The sequence below is a fragment of the Pygocentrus nattereri genome, chromosome 22 (assembly GCF_015220715.1).
Source record: "Pygocentrus nattereri isolate fPygNat1 chromosome 22, fPygNat1.pri, whole genome shotgun sequence".
Classification (NCBI taxonomy): domain Eukaryota; kingdom Metazoa; phylum Chordata; class Actinopteri; order Characiformes; family Serrasalmidae; genus Pygocentrus; species Pygocentrus nattereri.
Window position 1 is genome coordinate 10,907,790 of NC_051232.1, and position 15,736 is coordinate 10,923,525.

Here is a 15,736-nt window from a genome sequence, read left to right on the forward strand (position 1 = left end):
ACAAGCAAAAAGGTGTACCTAATAAAGTGGCAATTGAGTGTATATATGTTATACATGCATGACAGTTTTAAAGAGAATTTACACCCCTTACGGTCATTTGTCACTTGTACCTTAAGGCAGTACACCGCTCTAGTGCTTACAGGTTCTAACAGGGACAAATCAGGAAAAACACACTCTACAGTGATGTGCTTGTTACTCCTTAATGAATATATCCATCCATCCATCCATCCATTTTCTAAGCCGCTTCTCCGTCAGGGTCGCGGGGGGATGCTGGAGCCTATCCCAGCAGTCTTCGGGCGGAAGGCAGGATACACCCTGGACAGGCCGCCAGTTTAATGAATATATTTTATTTATATTTCAAAATGATAATGTATTTGATTCAGGGTGATGTTGCTCATGAACATGCCATGAAGAGGCATCAGAGAAAGAGAGAGAGAGAGAGAGAGAGAGAGAGAGAGAAAGGGTGCGCACATGTGGGCAAGAGAGAAAATGTGTGATTGCGTGGAATTTTTGTAAAAAGCTAAATCTCCTACATAAAAAATCACTAATTTATAACAAGCCTAACCTGAACTTGTTGCACTGTCACGCCTCCCTCTGGCCTAGCTGAAACTACAGCTGACACGGCCGCCTCAGACTACAACTCCCAGAACCCCTTGCTTCTTCATTATTCATACCTGTTTCCATCCATCCATCCATCCATTTTCTAAGCCGCTTCTCCGTCAGGGTCGCGGGGGGGAGCTGGAGCCTATCCCAGCAGTCTTCGGGCGGAAGGCAGGATACACCCTGGACAGGCCGCCAGTTTAATGAATATATTTTATTTATATTTCAAAATGATAATGTATTTGATTCAGGGTGATGTTGCTCATGAACATGCCATGAAGAGGCATCAGAGAAAGAGAGAGAGAGAGAGAGAGAGAGAGAGAGAGAAAGGGTGCGCACATGTGGGCAAGAGAGAAAATGTGTGATTGCGTGGAATTTTTGTAAAAAGCTAAATCTCCTACATAAAAAATCACTAATTTATAACAAGCCTAACCTGAACTTGTTGCACTGTCACGCCTCCCTCTGGCCTAGCTGAAACTACAGCTGACACGGCCGCCTCAGACTACAACTCCCAGAACCCCTTGCTTCTTCATTATTCATACCTGTTTCCCTCAGTATTTAAACCACCTTTTTCAAACATATATTGTGAAGTATCCCATGTCTCTCTCGAGCAAGTCCAAAGCTACTCCACTCCTGCCCAAAACCTGTTTGCTGTCTAAAAAAGAAAATGTATAGGTAAGGTTTTGTTGCCTTTATAGTGAACTACATTCTTCTACTGTCTTAAATTAAATGAAAGTTCTGGGCAAGTGATTATAAACTTTTTTCACCCTTTTAACAGTTGAGCTCCATTTACTCCCATTAATTGAGGACTTCCTCACGGGCGCCTGATATGTACCGAGCGAGGGGGGGGGGGGGGGGGGGGGGGGGGGGTTGGGGTTTAATGCTGGGTAATGGGTAATGCTGTCCAGTAAAGCATTACCCAGCATTATATATCACACAAATATCATGCTTTTAAGAAAAGTAAATACATTGAATTGGTGAATATTACTGTGTATTTTTCTAGTTTCTAGAATCAACACAGCAGGAAGCAGACACTACAGACTGGCTGCAGTGTGTCTGGGGCTGCTGTGTGTTCTCCTACTGGCTGCCATCACGGTGCTGTGGGTCAAGTTCACCAACCTGACTAGAGAGAGAGACCAGTTACAGACCAGCTACACCAGCCTGACTACAGAGAGAGACCAGTTACAGACCAGCTACACCAGCCTGACTACAGAGAGAGACCAGTTACAGACCAGTTACACCAGCCTGACTACAGAGAGAGACAAGTTACAGACCAATAATGACAACATGAAGAATGAGATGGGCCAATTCCAGAAAGAAAAGGAAATGCTTCAGAAGAAACTGTCAGAATTAGGTGAGTAAATAAAGCTGATATTAGTGATCATAGGAAACTAAACTGTTCAATATGCATGTCATGCTGTCTGTTCTTAGCAGAGCAATTCCTGAGTAATGTTTCATGCCTGTCATGCATTCCTCCAATTGCTATCCACTTCTCCAGCCTTCTGATTACTGATTTAATCTGCTTGTGGGCCCAGTGCAGGTCTCTGGTTAAAAGCTATAAAAATCAGTAATAGTTTGTTTCATTTATAAAAGTTTATAAAGGCAGGGTACAACAGCATTAAATCAGTTTTTAAACAGTGAAATCTGAAATCTGTCAAACATATCGGCAGATCATAAGTAGGAACAAGTTAGAATTAAGAGCATAAACTCTAAAAGAACAAAGTCATTTAAAAGGCAATTTAAAATGATGAGGAACATAAGTTTTTGTCTTTCAGTTCTGCTCGTGGGCATCAGATCTTCCCTGAACCTATGAAGCGAGTAATTGGGTGTTGTGGCTGTAGGCAGAAAATCATGTGGTGGGGGCTTGAACTATTCTTATGTTCTGAAGGATGCGCAGGGGAGGTTGGAATGGCAATGATACTACAGCATCATTTTTGTATTCTCTCCAGTTCCAGGCCTGAGAGGCCTTTTGTCAGCCCACCCAGACTGGGCTAGCATACTCAGGGACTAATGAAAGTCAGGTATGTCTAGAAGGCTGCCTCTGTTGGCAACACTACGGTGATGAATCCTTGGCCTAGTCTTTGAGAGCAAATAGTTAATGTAGATAGATAAATCAGATGATATCTGCACTCCTAGCAGATTAAAGGAGGAGACTCTACTGATGTTTTTCCAGAAATTACTGGAGACAGTGGAGCATGGATGTAGTCCTCTCTCCTAGCTCCAATTACCATATCTAGTCTTGGGTTCATTCATTGTCAGTGAAATCTCTTGTCCCCATTCAACCACAGAACCCCCCCACCCCCTGAAAGCTGGGTTTTGGAAGGTAATAGTATGGGGTCTGTGCATTAAAAACAATATATAACACAGTCACAGTTCTTCATGAAAACCCAAGAGGGAGTGCAGTCCACTCCAGCTGCTTCCCCCCTCAGAGTCATCCTCCTCAGATGGAATAGTGTAGACCACTTGGTCCCATACTGGAGCAAAATGTTTGGCCAGAGAGTCACACTCACTCTGCAAGTTGCTGGGGTCTTGAAGTACCACAGCTAACCTATCATTATCTCCATTAGTGCTTTAATACACTTGAACCACTTTTTTGAGCTACAACACCACAATTCTCCCTTTTATAAGAAGCAAGTGTGACTCTTCCTCTCTCACTTGCCTCACAATCACACCAACTGTATCCAGGAAAAGTTACAATATAGTCTAGAATGTATGACTGAATGTATGAATGACCGCTCCAGGGTGTATTCTGCCTTCCACCCAATGACTGCTGGGATAGGCTCAGAAGGATAAGTAGCTTAGAAGGTGTGTGTGTGTCTGTGTGTGTGTGTGTGTTCATATGGACTAGATTTAAAAGACTAGAGCAACCCACTAGTCACTGGCAAGTCATACATCTATTATTATCTTTATTATTTTGCAACGAAGAGCCAGTGAACAGCCTTCTGAAGCCAAACAGTGGGCCAAGTAGAACAGTCTTTTTGTTTTTTACTATTGATAACAATGAATAAAGAGCTTTATTTGCTGACCTTTCTTTCTATTGATGTGTTTGACATTTTTATATTAGCTTAACCATGAAACTATAACTGGTAATCCAGATGACAGGACATACATGCAATAACAGAATGTAAGAGGGCAACAACCAGTCATGCTCTATGTAATTCCTTGTTGTACCACATACTGTGTAGACCCCATTTTTCAAAAAGTTGCAGAACTCAGCCACTGAGATGTTAAACCACTCTGAAAGTCATTCATACTGATTTAATGAGAAGTGCTTCATTGTAGAGAAACATACCAACTCTCCCCTCCCATCGACCCACCACCAATGGGAGGGGCAGTAGTAGGGGTTCGGTGCGTTGTGGATCGGGCAGTGTCCGAAGGCGTGGGCCTTGGCGTTCTGATCCTCGGTTGCTGAAACTGGCTTTTGGAACTTGAAACGTTACCTCACTGGCGGGGAAAGAGCCTGAGTTGGTGCGCGAGGTTGAGAGATACCGGCTAGATATAGTCGGGCTCACCTCAACACACAGCTTGGGCTCTGGGTCCAATCTCCTTGAGAGGGGCTGGACTTTATTCTTTTCTGGAGTTGCCCATGGTGAGAGGCGGCGGGCAGGTGTGGGCTTTCTCATAGCCCCTCGACTCGGTGCCTGTATGTTGGGGTTTTCTCCGGTGGACGAGAGGGTAGCTTCCCTACGCCTTCGGGTTGGGGAACGGTCCTGACTGTTGTCTGTGCTTATGCACCGAACAGCAGTTCAGAGTACCCAGCCTTCTTAGAGTCCTTGGGAAGGGTGCTTGAAAGTGCTCCTCCTGGAGACTCTATTGTCCTACTGGGGGACTTCAACGCTCACGTGGGCAATGACAGTGAGACCTGGAGGGGTGTGATTGGGAGGAATGGCCTCTCTGATCTGAACCCGAGTGGTGTTCAGTTTTTGGACTTCTGTGCAAACCACAGTTTGTCCATCACGAACACCATGTTCGAACACAAGGATGTCCATAAGTGCACATGGCACCAGGACACCCTAGGCCGCAGTTCAATGATTGACTTTGTAGTCGTGTCATCGGACTTGCGGCCATGTGTTTTGGACACTCGGGTAAAGAGAGGAGCTGAGATGTCAACTGATCACCACCTGGTGGTGAGTTGGATCAGGTGGTGGGGGAAGATGCCGGTCAGACCAGGCAAGCCCAAACGTATAGTGAGGGTTTGCTGGGAACGTCTAGCAGAAGAACCTGTCAGATTGATCTTCAACTCACACCTCCGTCAGAACTTTGACCAGATATCGGGGGAGGTGGGGGACATTGACTCAGAATGGGCCATGTTCCGTTCCTCCATTGCTGAAGCGGCTGACTGTAGCTGTGGCCGTAAGGTAGTTGGTGCCTGTCGGGGCGGTAATCCTCGAACCCGGTGGTGGACACCCCAGGTGAGAGATGCCGTCAAGCTGAAGAAGGAGTCCTACCGGGCATGGTTGGCCTGTGGGACACCAGAGGCAGCTGGCAGGTATCGACAGGCCAAGCGATCTGCGGCTTCAGTTGTCGCCAAGGCAAAAACCTGTGTATGGGAGGAGTTTGGTGAGGCCTTGGAAAGTGACTTTAAGTCGGCTCCGAAAAGATTCTGGCAAACCGTCAAGCGACTCAGAAGGGGAAAGCAGTGTGCCACTAGCACTGTATATAGTGGAGATGGTGTGCTGCTGACTTCGACTGAAGACGTCATTGGGTGGTGGAAGGAATACTTTGAGGACCTTCTCAATCCCACCAACACGTTCTCCAGTGAGGAGGCTGAGTCTGGGGACATGGGAATAGGCTTGTCCATTACTGAGGCCGAAGTCGCTAAGGTAGTTAAGAAGCTCCTTGGTGGCAAGGCTCCAGGGGTGGATGAGATCTGCCCTGAGTTCCTCAAGGCTCTGGATGTTGTGGGGCTGTCTTGGCTGACACGCCTTTTCAACATTGCGTGGACATCGGGGGCGGTGCCACTGGATTGGCAGACTGGGGTGGTGGTGCCTCTTTTTAAAAAAGGGGACCGGAGGGTGTGTTCCAACTACAGGGGAATCACACTCCTCAGCCTCCCTGGCAAGGTCTATGCAGGGGTACTGGAGAAGAGAGTCCGGCTTATAGTCGAACCTCGGATCCAGGAGGAACAGTGCGGGTTCCGCCCTGGTCGTGGAACACTGGACCAACTCTTCACCCTCTCCAGGATTCTGGAGGGTTCATGGGAGTTTGCCCAACCAGTCCACATGTGCTTTGTGGATCTGGAGAAGGCATTCGACTGTGTTCCCCGGGGTATTCTGTGGGAGGTGCTTCAGGAGTACGGGGTACATGGCTCTTTGCTACGAGCCATTCAGGCCCTGTACAAACAAAGCTGGAGTTTGGTTCGCATAGCCGGCAGTAAGTCAGACTCTTTCCCAGTGAGAGTTGGACTCCGTCAGGGCTGCCCTTTGTCACCGATTCTATTCATAATTTTTATGGATAGAATTTCTAGGCGCAGTCAAGGGATGGAGGGTGTCCGGTTTGGTGACCTCAGGGTCACATCGCTGCTGTTTGCAGATGATGTGGTCCTATTGGGGACATCAGGCCGCGAACTTCAGCTTTCGCTGGATCGGTTTGCAGCCGAGTGTGAAGCGGCTGGGATGAGAATCAGTACCTCTAAATCCGAGACCATGGTTCTCAGGCAGAAAAGGGTGGAGAGCCCTCTCTGGGTCGGGGATAGGCTCTTGCCTCAAGTGGAGGAGTTCAAGTATCTCGGGGTCTTGTTCACGAGTGATGGTACAAGGGAGCGGGAGATTGACAGGCGGTGCTGGGTCAGCAGTGATGCGGGCTCTTTACCGGTCTGTTGTGGTAAAGAAAGAGCTGAGCCATAAGGCAAGGCTCTCGATTTACCGGTCGATCTACGTTCCCACCCTCACCTATGGTCATGAGCTTTGGGTAATGACCGAAAGAATAAGATCGCGAATACAAGCGGCCGAAATGAGTTTCCTCCGCAGGGTGTCTGGACTCTCCCTTAGAGATAGGGTGAGAAGTTCAGTCATCCGGGAGGGACTCGGAGTAGAGCCGCTGCTTCTTCACGTCGAGAGGAGTCAGCTGAGGTGGTTCGGGCATCTGGTTAGGATGCCTCCTGGACGCCTCCCTCGGGAGGTGTCACAGGCGAGTCCACCTGGGAGGAGACCCCGGGGAAGACCCAGGACACGCTGGCGCGACTATATCGCCCAGCTGGCCTGGGAGCGCCTCGGAATCCCCCTTGGAGAGCTGGTGGAAGTGGCTGGGAAAAGGGAGGTCTGGGCTTCATTGCTTAGGATGCTGCCCCCGCGACCCGAACCCCGGAGAAGCGGAAGATAATGGATGGATGGATGGATGGATGGATGGATACCAACTCTCTCGCACTCTCTCCAACACAAATATTACCAATTTTTGCTGTCCAATGTGTCACCTACTCATGTCTAGAGTTTTATGTATAATACTTATAATAGTAAAACAGTGGTAAATTTGGTATTATTTGTAAATTTGATATTTTTTGGTAAATTTGATATTTTTTCTTTTGGTACTATTCTGCCTTACACCTCTCTGCCTTGAATGTACTAGTAAAAGTGATGACAATAATAATAATAATAATAATAATAATAATAATTTATATAGCACTTTTCATGCTCAAAGTGCTGTACAGACAGGTGATAAAGTTACAGAAGGGATCATTAGTATTTAATTAGAATCAGATGAAGATGAAAATGAAGATTAAATTACAAGATAAACACCATGAGACATTCAGCTTTAGTTAAATGCTAATATAAAGAGACACGTTTTTAGATGCTTCTTAAAAGTGAGCACTGAGCTTGACTATCTAATAAAAGGAGCATAATAACTTTTAGAATTTAGAAGAATAATAACTGAAAGAAATAACTGCGTCATTCTGAGATAGAAAAGGTTGAACTTTAGTGATATTTCAAGTTTCTCATAAATCATTTTTCACTGCGTTTCTGGACCAACGATCAGTAATTCTGTTTTTTACGATTTAATTGCAGAATATTTCGCAACATCCACTGAAAAATATCTGACACACAGCTGGTCAGTCTGTCTATAGAGTCTTGATCTTCAGAAGGAATAGAAATCTCCTCAGCATAGCTATGAAAATTGATACCTCCTAATTATATGCCTCCTAATGACATCACCTAGAGAAGGCATGTATGAGAAAAGCAAAGACCCTAAGACTGAAACTTAGGGGACTCGACAAGAAATGGCTAATTGTTTTGATGAATGATTTCCAAGTGAAACCATGCACTGTCTATTACTTAAATATGATTTAAACCATTGTAAAACTGTGCCCCAGAGGCCGACCAAGCATTCAAGACACTGGAGTAAAATCTTGTGGTCAACGGTATCAAAGGCTGCACGAAGATCTAATAAAACCAAAATAGAAGGATTTTGTGCATCAGTGATGAGCCTGAGGTCATTCATAACACAAATCATTGCTGTATCTGTGGGATGAAAACCTGACTGAAACTTCTCATAAAAATTGTCTGATATTAGATACGTATTTATTCTTGTTATTTCATTATACGTATTTGTATTGTTTGAAAACAACTTTTTCTAAGAATTTAGAAAAGATAGGTTTGAAATTGGTCTAAAATTATTTAGTATGGAAGGATCCAATGATCAAATTGTAAGTCGCTCTGGATAAGAGCGTCAGCAAAATGCTACTCTTTTTTTTTAGCAGAGGCTTCACCAGGGCAGTTTTAAAAGCATCTGAAAAAAAAAAACACCTGTGGGCAGAGAACAGTTTACAATAGTTAAAACATCATCAAAAACCATCTTAAGGAATGAAGTAGCAACAAGGTCAAGATCACAGATGGCTCATCAGGAACATTAAAGGCGCTTGTTTGAGTCTGCTGAGCTACATCCTGTTGTATCAGGTCTATTTTATTTTGGAAATGAATTGTGATCTCTTCACAGATTTTAGAAGATAAATCATCATTAGACGCACTAGCAGACAATTTATGGTTAATTAGTTGGTCTGTGGTGGAAAAAGGGATTTTGGTATTTTTTTGGGTCTATTGATTCCACTGGAGAGACATGACTGTCTGGATATTTTCATAGCATTATTATATACTGAGATCTGCTCTTTGAGAATATCATAATGTACCTACAGTTTTGTTGTCCTCCATAAGCGCACTGCTTTACGACAATTTCCACGGATTTTTAAGAGCGCGCAAGCTTTTCTTCCTTTTTATTGGGGCGAGAAGGTCAAGGCTTTCCCATAATCTGGCATTTAGATCGGAGACTAGATCATTAGTGGATGGAGTCGTATCTTATAAACAGTTTTAAACTTCTCAACTCTTCTGAGTCAAGGTAGCATTTTTAAAAGTAACTTTCAGGCACTTTCTTCTTTCCTTCTAAATTGATTTGAAAGAAAATACAGAAGTGATCTGATATGAAAACATCCGAGATTTGAGACTCTGTTGTGTTTACACCTTTAGTGATGCCCGCATCCAGGATGTGACCTAGCTTGTGGGTAGAGCTGTTAGAAGTCTAATGAATTCTAATGAATTACTATCTGAAGGACTATCGACATGCAAGTTAAAGTCCCCAGACTGAAGGATCTTATCATAGTTTTTGGACGTTACTGATAATAAATTCAGCCATTTCTGACATAATTTAACTATTTTGCTTTGGAGGTCTGTACATTACAATTATTAACACAGGCATATCATTAACAAGGTTGATTGCAACACTGAAAAGACATGAATTCACCAATAGAGGTACTTTTGCAGATAAAGTCACTATTATAAATGCAGGCCACTCCTCCTCCTCGTCTGCCCTGTCTTACTTTATGCATAAATCTGTACTTTCCAGGAGCAGCTTCAAGTGGAGTTGCTGGGCCATCATCACTAAGCCACGTTTCTGACAGAAACATAAAATCTAGCTTTTGCTGCTTAATAAGATCTCTAATCCGCAGGGATTTGTTATTTAGTGACCTTACATTGAGTAGAGGGAGGTTTAATGTTCTGCTAGTTACACTATGTGTTTGGGGGACTGGTCTTTTTAAGGTCTACGCAAATTAAATTATCAGGGTTTTGACCACACAAGTTTTTTTTAATTACACAGGGTTTGATGACTCTAGTCACATTTGGAGCAAAATCTCCCTACACAACTAGCTTTAGTGGTATTCTATTAGAATTCTATTCTATTATTCTATTTAGAGGTATTCTGCCCTCGCAGATGCGTGTGTGAGCAAAAGCTAGACAGATAGCTAACAGGAATTCCAAGAAGAATCAAACTTTGTAAAAGGAGTGGCTTTACTGAGGACTTCAGGTTTATTCACACCCTTTGTTGTCCAACTGATTCCTTCCTTTCATTCGTACATGTAAAACTGTAAATACCAACACAAATACAAAATATTTTTATCATAAGCACAAATGAGATGGACCTTTATCATCATCAGCTGTTTATATAAATAGTTAGCCATACTGGTTGTGTAAATATGTACAGATGCTAATTAACATTAAAATAACTACCGTGAGGTAAGAGCTACCGAAGCTAGACAGAATAAGAGCAATGGTAGCAATTAAGGGGACATTGTCTATATCATTAAAGGCACTTACTGTACTTGTCTACTGATGCTACTACTTACCTGTCCATTGTCTACTACAGTGCTAAGTCCAGTTCCCGGATAAGATAACAGGTCCGCGGCCGCTCGAGTGCAGTCCATTCCTTCGGTAGAATACCAGTCACTTCTTAGAAAACACTCCAGTTGCTCACGTAGCCGACGCCGTTGTTCTAAATGTCTTAAATCAAAAGCTAATATCAAATCTATTGTGAAATAGTGTCTCAGACGTCATGCAGCATATTTGTAACCATTTCATGTAACAATTTTCTGTGATGTAGCTTTTAAAGGCAATAAAGACTTTGAATGAATGGTTACTATCAGCACCACTGTGAACAAAACTCATAAGATTCATAAAGACAGAGCATTAATATCTTAATTACTGAAATATGCAGAAAATCTGAAGAAGTGCCATTTAATTGAACTGATCTACTAATACATGACTATCTCTATGAAAAGAGCAAAACCAGAGGTGTTTCCAAAACAGATTCTACTACATCTCTACTAATAAGAAGAGCTGGAGTGAGAGTAAACAGGTCTGCAAAGCAGGAGGAGCAGACCTGGTGATCATAAACAGCAGAGCAGAACAGGTGAGAGAGAGAGAGAGAGAGAGAGAGAGAGAGAGAGAGAGATTCTACTGTTCTTCAGCTGTGTATATTCACATTGTGCCATATGTACCATGTCAGGAGTTCATCAGTAAAGCATTTGGCAGCTCTGAAGCTTGGATTGGTTTGACGGACAGCCACACAGAGGGGGACTGGAAATGGGTGGACAACTCAGCTTTGACCACTGAGTAAGAGACCACTGAACTGAACACTCTTCATGATGCAATTATTGACTTATTCTAAGAAGGTCTAGAGGTGTAATAGTAAATATAATGTATTTCTCTGTTTCAGGTTCTGGTGGACGGGGGAACCCAATGATTATGATGGAAATGAGGACTGTGCTATAACTGGCTATAAAGGTGCTGGATCTGAACGTTTATCAACCTGGGCTGATTATCCCTGTGATCATCCTGTAGTTGGACTCTGTGAGAAAAGTTTAACTGAATTTTAGTGAACATGACCAGTAGAAATTGAAAAAAAAAAACTTGTTTGTGCTTCAAATGCTTTCAGTTCTTAAAGCTCTGTAAATGTCACAGGCATTTTAAACATTGCTTATTGTCCATTGACTCAGTGTTTTTGATGGCTGGCATGGCATATGCAAGGGTGCTCAAGATGAGACGTAGAATGTGGCATTTTTAGAGGATAAACTTGTGCTGAAGCCTATTTTAGCAATAATACTGATGTAAAAGTGAATGTTAATGTCAAAAGTTTCATTAAATAAAAAAGACAAATACAAAAAGCTTCCAGAACTGAGAGTAGACTGTTTTTTGCATTACCATGAAATTATATTTGTAGGTATCTGTGAGAAAAGTTTGTAATTTAATCTACATGAACAGCAAAATATGTATAAAATATTGGAGTTTTATGTTGTATATTTCACAATGCAAGCTTATTTGTACAGCATTGTCCCTATCAATATTTTAACAAGGATTCAAGTACAGAGTCAAGTGCAAAAATAATAAACCTTTTACTTGTATTAGCCCTCAATTAGTGTCTGACAATTGTTTGGCATGTTAACTACTAACCCCAATAAACATATATATATATATATATATATATATATATATATATATATATATATATATATATATATATATATATATACACACATATATACATGGCCTGCTGCAGCATAGACATCCTCAGGACTCTGCTACATGCATGTTACGCCAGTCACTTAGCAATACTCGCCACTCTCTGTATCTGGATGACTTTTGGCAAATGCAGGATGAGCCTTTGTGTTCTTTCTGGTCAGCAGTGGTGTCCATCTTATACATTAACTTATACATTAACTTCATCTAAAGCAAGTGAGGCCTGCAGTTCTTTCATCTGTGTTCTTTGGTGACCTTCTAGATGAGTTGTTGATGTGCTCTTGGTTCAATTTTGGTGAGCCGGCCATTCCTGGGAAGATTAAGCACTGTTTCAATTGTACTCCATTTGTGGATAATGACTCTCACTGTGTTTCACTGGAGTCCCAGAGCCTTTACAAATAACTTTTTTTCCAGGCTGGCAGATTTTAGTGACTTTGTTTCACATCTATGTTTAAATCCATGTGGAATGTAACATGATGTGCTGCTTTCTGAGACCTTCTAGTCTGCTTCATGTTGCCAGGCAGATTCTATTTAAGTGTTGTTTAGATTCATCAGCAGTAATGCCCGGGTGTGGAAAGTGAAATCGAGCCCAATAGTCAGTTGAATTTGTTTAGCTGGTTGATTTAGTAGATAAGGTGTAATTACTTTATCACAAAGGGCCAGGTACAGCTGAGCAGCATGTTTCCTTCAATAAATGAAATCACCATTTTAAAAGAGCATTTTGTGTTTACTTGGGTTATCTTTGTCTAATATTAAGAGTAGTTTGATGATCTGTAACATTCAGTTGTCACAAATATGCAAAGAAAACAGAAGAAACTGGGATGGGGGCAAATACTTTTTTACAGTACTGTAGATTCTAGGTTACTTCAGTAATATGATTATTTTTTAAACTGCATTCAGAAGCTTGTATGCTGTTATTATAACAAGGATGGCTCACCAGAAAGAAGAATGCAAGCCCAGACCCTCCAAGTTATATCCCAGAGGCCTACCAGGTGAGCTAAAACAGCTTTTAGGGAGCCAGCAGGAGGAAATAACTTCAACAAACTGTACAAACCAGAAGGAACTGAGAATTTTACGTGGTTAAGAGTTTGCTTGAAGACAAACAGCCAATGAGAAGCACTTGAGATAAGTGCCGCTTGAGGAGCTCTTGATCTGCCTCAGCTGCTGAGCTGATTTCTGCTGTCACTGTCCTTAAGCGTGTTCTCCTTAAAGAAATTAAAGCAGAACATGTATAAGAATGCTGTAAAGCATCTTGCTGAATGCAGTCAACAGAAGATTTAGCATGTTTGAGGAAGAGGCTCTACACCAGAGGTCACTAACTGGCGGACCGCGGTCCGAATCTGGACCCAGACACTGTCCCATGTGGACCTAGACATATAAGCGATAAACTATTGAGAATTATTTCATTTTGATGGGGTGGTCATACTTTGATCAGTGTAACTTTTCTAGCCTTTCTGGTAGCTTTGGTGGCCCGGAAGACTCACAGACCGATCGCATGTGTTGTAAATATCACACATGTCGCTACTCAGCTAATCATATCTGTGCATTATGATGAGCACTGAGACTTGAATGAGTGAGGCACACACAGCGGAGGGACGAGGCGAGAAACAAGCAGTTGGAAAAGAGAGCGAGCCCAATTATTTTACATTGTGTTCTCTAAAGAGAGAAAACTGACAATAAATGATGTTGAAATCAAAGTTGTTGACTGTATAAGAGAATTGATTTACCTACTAGGCTACTTCATCAAACAGTATATGGCACTGAATCATTATGCAAGTTAGAAATGATGATGTTAATGGACCTTTGCTTGAGAAAATTTTCTTTAACTGGACCTTATTGAATTTTAATTAAATACCCCTGCTCTATACTAAGCTACAAATCAACTGGATCCAAGATACAAAGACAGGCCAGTATTTACCAACTGGTTTAGCCTCAGTCCTAGTCTACGTTTCCTTATAATGTTGCTCTAGGCTTATAAATAAAACAGTCCTTTTAATAACAGTTATCCCAACTAGTCAGTTTTCACTAAGTGTATATAGGCCTAATATTGGGAAACCTGTTTTTAAGAATTTACCCAGTTCAGTTACACTATTAAATACATTGTTCTCTATTAATTAAGAGAAAAAAAATGCTGGGACAAAAGTATTTGACTGTCTTTGATTGATTGTGAATGATCAGTGAGTTTCCTCTGTGCCCCATGCAGAAGTACTAAGAGTGAAAAAGCCTCTTTAGTGCAGGATCACTTATTATTAATTGTTAATTATTCATTATTTCCAACTCCGAGAACCCCTGGAGGACCATATGACACTCCCCACTTCCATCACTCATTGTCAAGGTCATCATCTCCGGAATACTGAACTGTTACACCTGCCCCTAATCATAGCATCTCTATTTCTATGCTCCCTTTGCGAAGTATTGCCCCGTTTACCAGAGAGTACTGAGCAGGTTTTTTCTCTTGTCGGTTTTTTCCTCATGTTTTGACCCTTTCTTGTATTCTTTTGTTTTTGGATTTTTAACTAGTGATGGCCGTTATGAAGCTTTTCGAAGCATCAGCCCAGTTGAACCAATTGTACTGGAAAATTGTACTGGAAATTCAGTGTTTTGAAGCATTGGACACCTGGCTCCATGCTGTCCAGTTCAATTTCCTACAGTGACTGTTTCCTATTCATTGTCATATTTCCACTGAAGCTTTGTCCTACGAATAAACCTTTATTTCAACACAAACGCATTAATTGAATCACTTAATTATTAAAAATATACAACGATGACAATTTTTCCATCTTATATTAACTATGGACAAAGAAAATTGTATTAAACTTTATATTCCCATTACATAACTTATTATCATGCATATATCATAAACCTCCCAAGTAATGAAGAGTCCCATTGTAATATTTGTGGTAATGTAAATAATTATAATGATGTCCAGAAGCACTGAAGAGGTGTTATTTGAGTGTGATAGTGTTTGATCACAGTCTTTCTTTCATGCAGAAACTCTTGAGTTTGTGGTTTTTCACATATTTTTGAACTTCCTCTGGGTAAGTGGGTGTGAATGGCTTCAGACACAAAAACAGCCCAATTATAGATGTCTTTTTTGTATGAAACAGTGCAGAAACAATGCATGAATGAGGTATAAAATTTGAAATAGGAGGTCACCAGTTGAACCCCATGGAATGTGAGGTATTGGAATGGGTTTCAGTGACATAAGGAAGCAACAAAATATATGTACATATTGACAGCACATGTCAATATTGCTGTATTATCTTTTTATTATATTTTTAGGTGTCAAAAGGGTTATTTTTGGAGTAATACCATAGAAACCTAGAAAGTTCCCTGGGGAGCTAAGTGGCTAACAATTAGCATGCTACATCAGCTTCCACCACAAGGGAAGGCATTTCAATTCAATAGCCTGTCAATCCAGAGGCAACTGGAGAACTTGCTATCATACAGTTAGAGGTGAATCAAATCCTTCTGTGGGTCTTTTTAGAAATGTTGGTTAAAGGAGCTTCAGAAGCAACTTAGTAAGTCTGACATTAGGAGATCATGTATGGTAGTTACATGCTTTCCCAGCCTGTTAGTTAGACTTTAATTACCGTTTATAGCAGAGTTTAATGGCTCCCAAACCTCAGTACAGCTTTTACCCTATTTTGTCTTAATAGGTTAGCTATCAAACTGACCATTACAGTTTACCCATACAGTTTTAACATATTTGGTTTTAAAATGTCTCAATGGCATTTCAAAGGAAATTGCTGTTTTTTGAGTGACACAGGCCATAAACAGGCCTCATTCATGAACTGTCATGTTATTTAGATAAAATACAGGAACACAGATGAAAGAAAATGAAGGAAATGAGGAAAACA

The 15,736-nt window shown here is 41.6% G+C and overlaps 1 protein-coding gene across 1 annotated transcript; it reads left to right on the plus strand.

The window, feature by feature from the left end:
* Positions 1-1,907: 1,907 nt before the first annotated feature.
* LOC108415860 (C-type lectin domain family 17, member A-like) lies at positions 1,908-11,772 on the plus strand. The gene is made up of 4 exons (XM_017688901.2): positions 1,908-1,954; positions 10,640-10,770; positions 10,867-10,973; positions 11,077-11,772. Exons 1-4 carry the CDS (start codon positions 1,927-1,929, stop codon positions 11,234-11,236), a joined length of 426 nt encoding a protein of 141 aa, XP_017544390.1. The 5' UTR covers positions 1,908-1,926; the 3' UTR covers positions 11,237-11,772.
* The last annotated feature ends 3,964 nt before the right edge of the window (positions 11,773-15,736 follow it).